The 11,926-nt window shown below is 35.4% G+C and overlaps 1 protein-coding gene and 1 pseudogene across 1 annotated transcript; one reads left to right on the top strand and one right to left on the bottom strand.

The window, feature by feature from the left end:
• Positions 1 to 914: 914 nt before the first annotated feature.
• LOC132039843 (L-ascorbate oxidase homolog) lies at positions 915 to 7,288 on the top strand. Its single transcript, XM_059430376.1, has 8 exons — positions 915 to 1,084; positions 1,365 to 1,474; positions 3,211 to 3,481; positions 5,300 to 5,402; positions 5,512 to 5,857; positions 5,949 to 6,311; positions 6,412 to 6,490; positions 6,811 to 7,288. Exons 1-8 carry the CDS (start codon positions 953 to 955, stop codon positions 7,021 to 7,023), a joined length of 1,617 nt encoding a protein of 538 aa, XP_059286359.1. The 5' UTR covers positions 915 to 952; the 3' UTR covers positions 7,024 to 7,288.
• A 1,066-nt stretch (positions 7,289 to 8,354) lies between these two features.
• LOC132039313 (L-ascorbate oxidase homolog) lies at positions 8,355 to 11,681 on the bottom strand (annotated as a pseudogene).
• Positions 11,682 to 11,926: the final 245 nt, after the last annotated feature.

The raw sequence follows: 11,926 nt of genomic DNA, 5'->3' as shown, positions 1-11,926 counted from the left end.
GACAATAGCTTATATAGAAAAAATACCCCACAAATAAAAACTTTCATTTAAGAGCTTTGGTGTCACAATTCCATTCAAACAAAACTTCGGCTACAAAACTACTCGATTAATTATTAGTACTAGTTTTTGCTTCTTATCGAATCTCTAACTGAAGAATTCAGGGAATTAGTTGCGGTTTAAACCCCAACTTTTTTATTTAATTTAAAAAGTATAATACTGTTAAAAAGGGCAAATTGTTCATATTGTAATTATTTTTACTTAATAATAATTAAGTTAAATGAATGTTACAAAGAAGTCATAACAAGGGAGGGAAGCGTAATATAGCTAACCACAAAGATGTTGATATTATGAAGCCAAACCTGAAGGGTGATATCTGATATAAAAATATAAAAATTAAGTTCATACACCGTATTATATTTATTGATTAAGAAAAAGTTATAAGGATTATGTGAATTATTAAATACAAAATATTTATTGTATATCCAAAAGAATAAATCAAAAATAAAATAAAAGTTGTACTAAATTTAACCTCATTAATAATTTGAACTCTCAATTTTTTTAAAAAATTTTAGTCACACACAAAGTAAGCTTAAACTACACGATGATAAAAGTTGAATTCTCTTTCTATATTTGTTAACTCTCCAATTCTAACGTTCTACATGGACCATTTAAACTTTAAAGCCACTTTAAAAGGGTATTGTGGTACATCGTACATAAAATGAAATGGAGAGAGTAAAAAATTTATGTAACTTAATACAATAACTAAATTAATATAATATATTAAAGATAAGGAATGAATTTATTTTTTAACGATTAGTGGCAATCTAGCTGAGAGTCCACAGCTTTTAGGAATCTGTACACACCTTAAATATCCTATGCTGTGTTCACAGTATCACTCTCCTTAAAACGTGAAATTCAAGAACTTTAAAGAACAAGTCAACAGGAAAAAAAGATGCAGCTAAAAAAAGCCATAGCATTTTTAGTTTCCCTACTAGTTGTGAACGCAGTAGCAGAGAGTCCTTACAGATTCTTTGAATGGAATGTTACATATGGAACCATTTCTCCTCTAGGTGTTCCCCAACAGGTTGGTTTCTTTAATTTCCCTGTTATTTCCGGTAATATATGCAGCCCAGTGCACAAAGCAAAGCATCATGCGTTCATGCAAGGTTTGGGAAGGGCCACAACCCAAGGGGTGAAAGCATGAGTTGACTGATTTTACCGTTCGAACTCGTGACCTATAGGTTCCGGGGGACAAATTTACTAATATGTGAATATATTGTCCTTTAACAATTTTGGGATTTGGTGTTCGTGGGGTTTATATTTGTGTGATGATCTTATAATACTCCGTGTTTTTGTCTGTATAGGGAATTCTGATCAATGGCCAATTCCCTGGTCCTGACATTATCTCTGTCACCAATGACAATGTTATTGTCAATGTCTTCAACAGCTTGGATGAGCCTTTTCTAATTTCCTGGTAAATTTGCCTCAGTTATCCCATTCATTTATTTTCGACATACTTAAATCAATAAAAGTGTACCCTTGCAAAGCGCTTAAATTTGTTAGATGAGATGGTTACACACTTCAACATGTTTCATACTGTTCTCAGTTAATCTCAACAAGATCACACGTAAATAAGAAAAATAACCTTTTGGAATGACAATGTCATCATACGAGAGTGGTACAAGTTGGACCTTGATATGGTTTTATTATGTTTGTCATATCGAGATTACGTATTTTTTTTAATCTTTCGGTCTTCGTCTCATTCTCCTTTGGCTAGGAAAGAAGTCCAAGTTTACTTTTTGCGAAAGGGAAAATGGCTTTTTGTTAGAGAGATTGAGAGAAATTTTCAGTTGGGAGCCATTCTTTTGAAGCTAGGAGACATTGTTATTATTTACTCAAAATTTTTCCATATAAAAAAAAAAAAAGAGACATTTTTGTTATGTTTTCTAGTTACGAGCCATCAGTGTGCGGTGTCTTTCGAGCGGTTCCTTCTTTTATTTTTCCGGTGATTTAAAGGTGATAGCTTTTTTCACCAAGGAATTGGGGCTTAGAGCTATGAGATATAACGGTGGAGGTAGAGACAAATCTAAGATTTTAAGTCAGTAAATGCAACGTACTCACTTTGTGACTGTGGGACTTAGAAACTCATTAATATAGTAGTATATTTTTTTTTTCAAAATTCAGCTTTCGCTTACTTTCGTCCGAGTCTTCAAGGAAGTACTGGCATTAGGAAAAAATGTCTTTCCCCTGCCATTGCAACTTCTCGAGTTGTTACTCTGTGCACAAAGTCATCGTTAATCATGTACGCTTTGCATAGTTCACGACGTAGCTGCGAACAATGAGCATTTTGGTCCTCCATTTGTCCTGGTATAATGATAAAGATAAATGCTTTAGTGCAACAAAACTTACTGCTAGTAGTTATTGTTTGGTTAAAAGGTTGAAAAGTTTCTAGGCTTCTTGTATCATAGGTATTGATGTATCAACCTTGTATATACAGTATAATCATAATCATGTAGACAGAAAAATTATTTGTAGCCAACTTTGTTGTGCAACTGATTTATTTTCCTCTTCTGCACCGTATAAATAGAAGGGATCTCAAGTATTGCACTGAAAATCACTCTGTCACCTTTGCCTCCCAAATTATATATAGTCAGATGAATTGAAAGTGTAGTTATACCTCCTGCAATTTAGATGACGGAGTTCTATTTCGAGGTGTGCCAAAAATATACTTCAATGCCTCACTTCTTTCAAGAATTAAAATTTATTTAAATAGTTATAATTTAATATGAAGTGCTCTTCTCCTGATCACTCTGAAGTTATCAACTCATGCTTGATATGTTTTTCTACTCTTATCAATGTATTACACATGTTAAATTATCTGATTAAGCTTTGCCTTCTTAAAATGCATCACATTTAATGAGACAGAGGAAGTCCTATTTTTAGTTTAATTGCCAATACTAGTATTCGTTTATTCAAACACTAACTAGGGATACAAATACTATACATATTCCAAGCAACTCAAATAACTCCTTGTGGACTATATCCTTCGTTATAACTTAGATCAGCATATGGTTTATACATTATCTTTTTTGGGTATTAAGTGGTATTCTAGTTGCCATTGTTATTACTGGTTTAGTTTCAACTCTTTTCTCTTCTGTTTTCTCAGTTTATTGGAAATATGTTTCATAATGTTTTGTGAAATATATGCAGGAATGGAGTGCAAAATAGGAGAAACTCATACGAAGACGGGGTATGGGGAACGACGTGCCCAATACCACCAGGGAAGAATTTCACGTACACTTTACAAATGAAGGATCAAATAGGGAGCTTTTACTACTTCCCTTCTCTTGGATTCCACAAAGCTGCAGGTGGTTTTGGTAGCATCAGGATCTTCAGCGGGCCTTTTGTCCCTGTTCCTCTCCCTGCTTATTCTGGCGATTTCGCCGTCCTTATTGGTGATTGGTACAAGAGGAATCACACGGTACTGTTACTTTCACTACTAATTTAAGTTTTATCCATCTAACAATATAAATGAATTTTATGCGCTCAGTGTCCTTGATTAAATCTTGCAAGTCGTTAAAGTGAGAGCGACATGAATATACTCTTATTCATCTCAAGGTAAACATCCTCATCATATTATATTAAAAGTGGGAACACCCAAGTGTGAAAATTGAAATACTAAAATGCCCTTATAATGTTTAATGACATTATTGCCCTTCTATTAGACACAATTGTCATACTCTAATACTTTTGGACAAAGATGTAATACACATTATAATAAATATATACTACCCTTTATAGAAAAAGCCTTTATTTATAACATAGCTTTAACAACTATGAAATGTATCAGCCAACATGAAATGGCTATAACATAAAATGCCTACTTATTGCAGTTAAATCCTCAATATAATCACACATTAATGAAAGAATAATTACCAAAGGTTACAAGAATGTCTGTTGGTATTCTAACCTAAAAATGTTCATTTTTTTCTTTTGGAGTATTCTCTTTCACTTTGAGAAATGGTGACAAGAATAGGAAAGAACATAAAAGAAGAGAAACAACACCAAAACCTGTAGTTGTGATCCAATAAAATTAGTTAGAGAAACAGAAGTTGTCACAAAGGTTCCTTCTTTTTCTGGTAAGCATTCTTTGTTTATTTGTATTTATGAGAAGGGACGTATTCAAAATTACAATTTTGTAATCCATTTCATTTATAGGTTAAAGAGTCCATTACTTGAAAGATGATGAAACAAATAAGAGAAATAACATGCACACACAGAGTGGAAGCACATAACACTCTCTTATAGATTTCTATTGCTTTTGAGAATTAAATACGAAAAGAAAAAGAGTGCATAAAGTATTGAGTTACATTATTTACTCAAAAGGAACTCCAAAATTGAGTTCTTGTAGCCATAGATAGAAGAAAAAGAAGAAATTCGATATCATAAGTCCTCAAAGTTTCTGCTTCGTGAAGTTCAATTTGTATTTTTTGCTTCTACTCTTTTTATCGTTTCTCGAATTTAAACTGATTCAAAATGATCTGAGTTGTATTATTGTAAATGATATTAATTGAATTTCTAATTTAGATTTTGTTTATCTTAAGAGATTTTGATGTGCTTGTTCCATTGCTGTAAATGTATGGTTATTTCTTGCTTTCCATGCCTTAAACTATTTGATGCACACAGTTTAATGTAGCATAGTGCTATGAAATTTTTCATTCTCAATGTTTAGTATAATAATATCAGATATGCATAACGAAAAGGAGAAACAATAGAGGAAAGCATTAAAATTAGAGATTTAGCAAATAAGTTCGTTTTCTCTTTTCTTACTTTCCAATTTCCATGAGTATCTACTACTATATTATTGTTTCAGCAAATTTTTATTAACAATCACCATCTACTGTTTTTTGGTATAAAATAGTGTCCAATTTATTTTTTCCCTTCATAATAATATACACTTAGCATTGCAGTTCTCTTCCTCCAACTTTCATTTTCTCTTTGAATTTTCTATTCATTTATACCGATTAGCATGGAATACACAGGCAACGCCCGTGTTCTTGAACTTGTGTTTGGATAGTGGAAGACTGTGCAGTGTTTCGTGAGTGTTTTAATGAAAAAAAAAATGTTCTTATTCGAGAATTGCAACAGTGTGTTTCTCCACACGAAACATTATTAGGATTTTTTTAGAACATTAACCAACAACTTTACCAAGTGAAAAATCTAAACACCATGGCATTTATATTTGTCAATAATTTGCTCTGACGCTTACCAGTTACTATTTAAATGTCCATTTTTACAGAACCTTAGAGCTATTCTTGACAGAGGCCACAAGTTGCCTTTTCCGGATGGCATTCTTATCAATGGTCATGGCCCTAATGGTGCTTCCTTCACAGTTGATCAAGGTAAATACAATTTTTCTTGAAAAAAAAAAAAAAAACATCATAGGAAATATTTTTGACGAAGAGTGTTTTCTGTTAATCTAACAATGATTATTTCTATGTATGAATACAGGGAAAACTTACAGACTGAGGATATCTAATGTTGGATTGGAAAACTCACTCAATTTCCGAATCCAAGGACACAACATGACGTTGGTTGAAGTAGAGGGTACACACACAATGCAAGAGACTTATTCCTCACTTGATGTTCATGTTGGACAATCCTACTCTGTCCTAATCACGGCTGATAAAGCTCCCAAGGACTACTACATTGTGGTTTCATCCCGTTTCACGTCTAAGATTCTTACTACGACTAGTGTACTTCACTATAGTAACTCTAACAGCCTGGTCTCTGACCCGCTCCCCAGTGGTCCAACCATCGAAGTTGGTTGGTCCCTTTACCAGGCCCGTTCTATCAGGTGTGTACTTGCTTTCACCTCTTTACTAGTTATATTTCTCTTTTTGTCAAGATCATCTTAACTTGGTGCTCATTTTTCGTGTCTTAATTAGGACCAACTTGACCGCTAATGGACCAAGGCCTAACCCACAAGGTGCGTACCATTATGGTATGATTAATACAACTAGAACTATCAGACTTGCTACTTCTGCTGGTCTGGTGAATGGCGAGCAGAGATATGCTGTCAACAGTGTGTCCTTTGTGCCCACTGATACTCCGCTCAAGCTTGCTGACTACTTCATGATTGGAGGGTTCCACCCCGGAAACATACCTGATGCCCCACCCGGTGGAGGAATTCACCTCGACACATCTGTTTTGCAAACTGACTACAGGACATTCATTGAGATTATATTCGAGAATAAGGAGAGGATTGTCCAAAGCTGGCATACTGCCGGCTACTCCTTCTGGGTAGTAGGGTAAGTTTATGAAGAGAACACAAATCACTCCCAGTTTCTAGCTATTACTATGCACTTATGTTCGACTTCGAATGTTAATTACTCTTGATGTTAAATGCAGCATGGACGGAGGACGATGGAGTCCTGCAAAAAGGAATCAATACAATCTTCGCGATGCAGTTTCACGTTGCACAACTCAGGTGATCAGATGAATTCATGCTTCCTCCGTCTCAATTTATATATGAAGGTGTTTTGGAGATTGAGAAAGAAAGGATGACTATTGAAACTCGTGATCTAAAATAAGCCATAAATATTAGTTTGGCCATAAATTATCTCATTACGGGTATGGGAAGTCTGAAGTTAAATTGTTACCAAATATAGAAATTTTTATTCTTTTTGGGACTGACTAAAAGGGAAAAAGTGTCACATAAATTGGGACGGACGGAGTACAATTTGAAATTATTTTACCCAACATTAAAGAGAACGAAAAATTAACACGAGAAAATGTGGGAAAATGCAGGTGTATCCCAGGTCATGGACAGCAATATACATTGCATTGGACAATGTGGGAATGTGGAACATAAGATCTGAGTTTTGGGCTCGACGATATCTCGGACAACAGTTATACATGAGGGTCTACACAACATCAACCTCTTACCGAGATGAATTACCGATTCCAGTTAATGCTCTTTTATGTGGCAAGGTGGCTGACCGCAACACAAGCCGTTTTTAAGCTAAGCTGCAACTGAAATAGAGAAAAAACTTGATTTACGTATGATTGTTGGGTGCTGTTATACAGACAACCTCAGATAGGAAGGTTAGGATTAAGTAATAGCTCATTAGTGCTAGAATTAGTTTACCACTTCTAGTTTGATTGGCCTTAACATAAGGTCCATTCTCTGTTTACACTAAAAATTGCATTCAGTTCTATTCTCGTTGTTTTAGTTGTCTTGATTTTTAGAATAAAAAGAATATTTGTTTTCCTATCTATGAACAGGAATTCGTTCTTTTTTATGTTTACTTACGTTGGACTAAAACAACTCAAAGACTCTCTAATATTGCTTCTGTAAGTTCGAGACTGGTCACACATAAAAGAGAGTGGAAATATGAAAAGTCCCTCCAACGGCTATGATCCTCCGTTTAAGCCCAATTTACCACTGCCAAAAGCGCTATAAGAACTAAATCTGAACTACTAGTAGGTGTCTAATTTTATCGGATGTCCCGAAGAGAGAACTACAACTACAAGACGCTTCTACTTAAGCAGTGGACTCAAAGATACTGTTAACAAAATAGTTCATCTGTGAAAGAAGATTATAGAAATGCACCTAGTATTTTCATGTTGTTATTGATAACACTACAAGATATGAGGTTTGGTGGCAACTCCACTGATCGCTGCAAAAGTTAGAGATTTCATGCAAAAAGTTATCGCTTTTGTGGCTACCATCATCGGCACAGCTGGGGGACAATCCGAACCCCCCTTCATAGGAAAATTACATTGTATGTATAGAAGGTCAAAATTATTTTCTATATATATATGGTAGATGTTGAATAGTCTTACTCCTTCATGTGTTTACTTTTTTATATTTTAAATCCCCTTACAGAAAATCCTGGCGGCTCCGCCACTGGCTACCGTGAGAGCTGCCACCATAAATTTTTTGATCCATCGACTTTGTGAAGCATATATTTGACCATAACTTCTGGTCATGAAAAGAATTGAAGTAGACATAAAACAAAATAAAAAAGCATAAATTTCGCGCATAGATAGGAAAACAGCAATTCATTTGTTATAGATTCAAGATAATGCAATGGTCTGTGGGAACAGAGAATGAATAGGACCTTGAGCAAAGTGATTTGAGCTAGAAGGTTGTAAACTAATAGGAGCATTAATAAGCAAGTACTATTACTTAATCCTAACATTGCTCTCTGAGGCTGTATATATATAACAGCACACCAGAACCTTATTATAAATCAAATCTAATCCATAACTTTTTTCACTTTGCCTGATCTACGATGGCCAAAACCGATAACAACAACAACTTACTACGAAACGTTTTGATTTTCCATTTATGTTAAAACAGGACGTGTGCGCCTGCCAGCCACCTTGCCACATAGAAGAGCGTTCCTCGGAATGGGATATTCATCTCGTAAAGAGGTCGATGTGGTGTAAACTCTCATGTATAACTGTTGTCCCAGGTACTGTCGAGCCCAAAACTCAGACCTTAGATTCCACATTCCCACATTGTCAAGTGCCACATAAACTGCGGTCCATGACATAGGATACACCTGCATTTTTCAAAATTTTCTCATGTTAATTTTCCCTTCTCATAAATGTTGGAGGAGAGTAAGATCAAATATTCTTCCTCTTATTTTTTCTTTGCTTAGAATCTTACCTGAGTTGTGCAACGTGAAACCGCATCACGAAGATTGTATTGGTCCCTACTAGCAGGACTCCATTCTCCTTTGTCCATACTGCATCACGATAAATAATTTATTCAAAACCCAGTAAACTACATTTACTAGAATCCAGAACTCATAAACATCAAATTCTGGATCAGCCTCTGAATTTAATAACAACTTGGTTTTTTACTTCATAAACATACCCTACTACCCAGAAAGCATAGCCATCAAGGTGCCAACTCTGAATGATTCTCTCATGGTTCTTGAATACAATCTCAATGAATGCCCTATAGTCGGTGCCCAACACAGATGAGCCGAGGTAAATTCCTCCACCGGTGGGGGCATCGACTATGTTTCCCACACTGAATCCACCAACTTTGAAGTAGTCAGCGAGTTTCAATGGAGTATCATCAGTGGGCACAAAGGACACGCTATTGACAACATATCTCTGCTTGCCGTTTACCTGACCAACAGAGTTTGCAAGCCTTATAGTTCTAGTTATTTTGATCATACCATAGTGGTATACACCTTGTAGGTTTGGCCTTGGTCCATTAGTTGACAAGTTGGTCCTACTGAAAAAAAATGAGTACCATGTTAGAAACACACAATATGATCAAACCATAAAAATTTAGGGGCGGATGCAGCCTTTGAGCTAAGGGTTCAACCGAACCCTGATATCACTAAAATTTCAACAAACGTTAAATTTGAACCTTTAATTTCAAAAGTACAACGAGTTCAGTGCTAAAAACCTTCAACAACGAACTCATCAAACTTAAATTATGGATTCGTCTCCGTAAGAAATGATTCATTCTTTAACAAAAGCAAATATAAATTGTTAAGAGGTGAAATCAATTAAGTCACACCTGATAGAACGGGCCTGGTTAAGTGACCAATCGTTTTCGATGGTTGGACCACGGGGGGGGGGGGGCGGAGACCATGCTGTTAGAGTTGTTGTAGTGAAGACCACGTAGATGTGAAACGGGATGAAACAACTACAGCGGAGACCATGCTGTTAGAGTTGTTGTAGTGAAGTACACCGGTGGTAGTAAGAACTGTAGATGTGAAACGGGATGAAACAACAATGTAGTAGTCCTTAGGAGCTTGATCAGCTGTAATGAGGAAAGAGTAGGATTGTCCAACATGAACATCAAGGGAGGAATATGTGGCTTGCATGGTGTGAATCCCTTCTACTTCACCAATGTCATATTGTGTCCTTCGATCCGAAAGTTGAGTGAACTTTCCAATCCAACATTTGATATCCTCATTCTGTAAGTTTTCCCTAATACATAGATACTCGATCATTATTAGATTATTGTAGAGAGCTCTCGGTCAAGAATATTTATATGATGCTCTTTTTAAACTTTGTTACTCAGAAAAAATACAATGGCTTGTACCTTGCTCAACCGTGAAGGAAGCACCATTAGGGCCACGACCATTGATAAGAACGCCATCAGGAAAAGGTAACTCATAGCCTCTGTCAAGAATTGCTCTCAAATCCTGTATAATTGGACGTTTAATTAGTACTTAGTAGCTATCAGAGCAAATCATGAACTAGAACATATAAGACTTAAAAGTGGCTATCAGAGCAAATCATGAACTAGTACATATAAGACTTAAAAGTTTATTCTTGTCACCCTCACTCAACCAGTTTTCGTGATTTGTACTAAAGCATTCTAGCTCCTATAGCTCACTATGATAAAAGGTAAAGTAAGATATATGCGAGTTCAGAATTTAGAGTTCATAAAAAGTCTTTATTTTTTTTGCGTATGTACGTCTAGTTGAGCTTAAACAATAGTTCAGTTGAACCCGCAAAAACCCCTTCTAAATGTTGTTAGTATCGACATTCTACTCACTTGTCTATTAGTAAACTCAAGTCCATCAAATGCATTAGAATAGTTAAAAGTTTTATTCACTTTGTATTCAATTGCAGGAAAATGTATGTTTACGTTAAACATGTCTTCGTAACGTGAAAAAAAAAAAAAAGGAACTGGTAACTTATTAGTATCAAACGACACTGAATGTGTAAAATTCTTTTATATTGTCGGTGAATAAAACTTAAATTGTCAGTGAGAGTAACAGTACCGTGTGATTCTTCTTATACCAATCTCCAATAAGGACGGTGAAATCGACGGCAGGTTCAGGGAAAGGAACAGGAATTTGGGGCCTGGTGAGGATCCTAATGCCACCAAAACCACCACCAGCTTTGTGGAATGCAAGAGAAGGGAAGTAGTAAAAGCTCCCTATTTGATCCTTCATTTGGAGAATGAATGTGAAATTCTTCCCTGGTGGTATTGGGCATGTCGTTCCCCATACCCCATCTTCGTATGAGTTTCCCCTATTTATCCATTCCTGTACATATTTCACAACATTTACATAATTCATGAAAACTGAGTACGTTGCATTTATTCTAAAGGGCATATAAACATATAATACCATATCCAGATCCTAAATTTTACAACTTTGGTACGATGAGATTGTCATTCCAAAAGGAATTTTTTTTTTAATCAATTTATGCGTGATCTAGTTGAGATTAATCGAGAACAGTGTGAAGCATGTTGAAGTGTGTGATCATCTTAACCAATAAAGCCTAAACTCTTAGAAACAGTACACTTTTATTCATTTAATTAATCAAAGTTGCGAGAGGCAAATTACCAGGAAAGTAGAAAAGGCTCATCCAAGCCATTGAAGACGTTGATAATAACATTGTCGTTGGTGAGAGAGTAAATGTCAGGACCAGGAAATTGGCCATTGGTCAGAATTCCCTATATTTACAGGAAAACAGACTACTTTAAGATCATCACAAAAAAGGACAATCTTTTCAAATTACTGAAAATAACAAAGAAAAGAAACCAACCTATTGAGGAACTCCAAGAGGATAAATGGTGCCATAAGTAACATTCCATTCAAAGAATTTGTAAGGATCCTCTGCTACTGTGTTCACAACTAGTAGTGCCACTAAAAACATAGCTAATCCTAGTTTTAGCCTCATTTTTTCTTGTTCAGATTGCTATATCAAGAAGCACAAGAGAAATATGGTAGGACTGCAACTAGCTTGGGAGTTGGAAGGAACTGCAGTGAACATGAAGAGGAAGCCATGCATATTTAAACTGTTTTGGTATCCCTCCACCTTGCCACAAGTAGTGTCGCGTGATATTGTTTCATCAATTTTTTTTTTTTTTTGCTAGATATGTATATAGACAATAAGTATAAATGAAAATATTGAGTATATATAAATATTA

This window comes from Lycium ferocissimum, chromosome 12 (assembly GCF_029784015.1).
Source record: "Lycium ferocissimum isolate CSIRO_LF1 chromosome 12, AGI_CSIRO_Lferr_CH_V1, whole genome shotgun sequence".
NCBI lineage: Eukaryota > Viridiplantae > Streptophyta > Magnoliopsida > Solanales > Solanaceae > Lycium > Lycium ferocissimum.
Note: the sequence above shows the minus strand (reverse complement) of the source record. Positions and strands in the feature narration are given on the sequence as shown.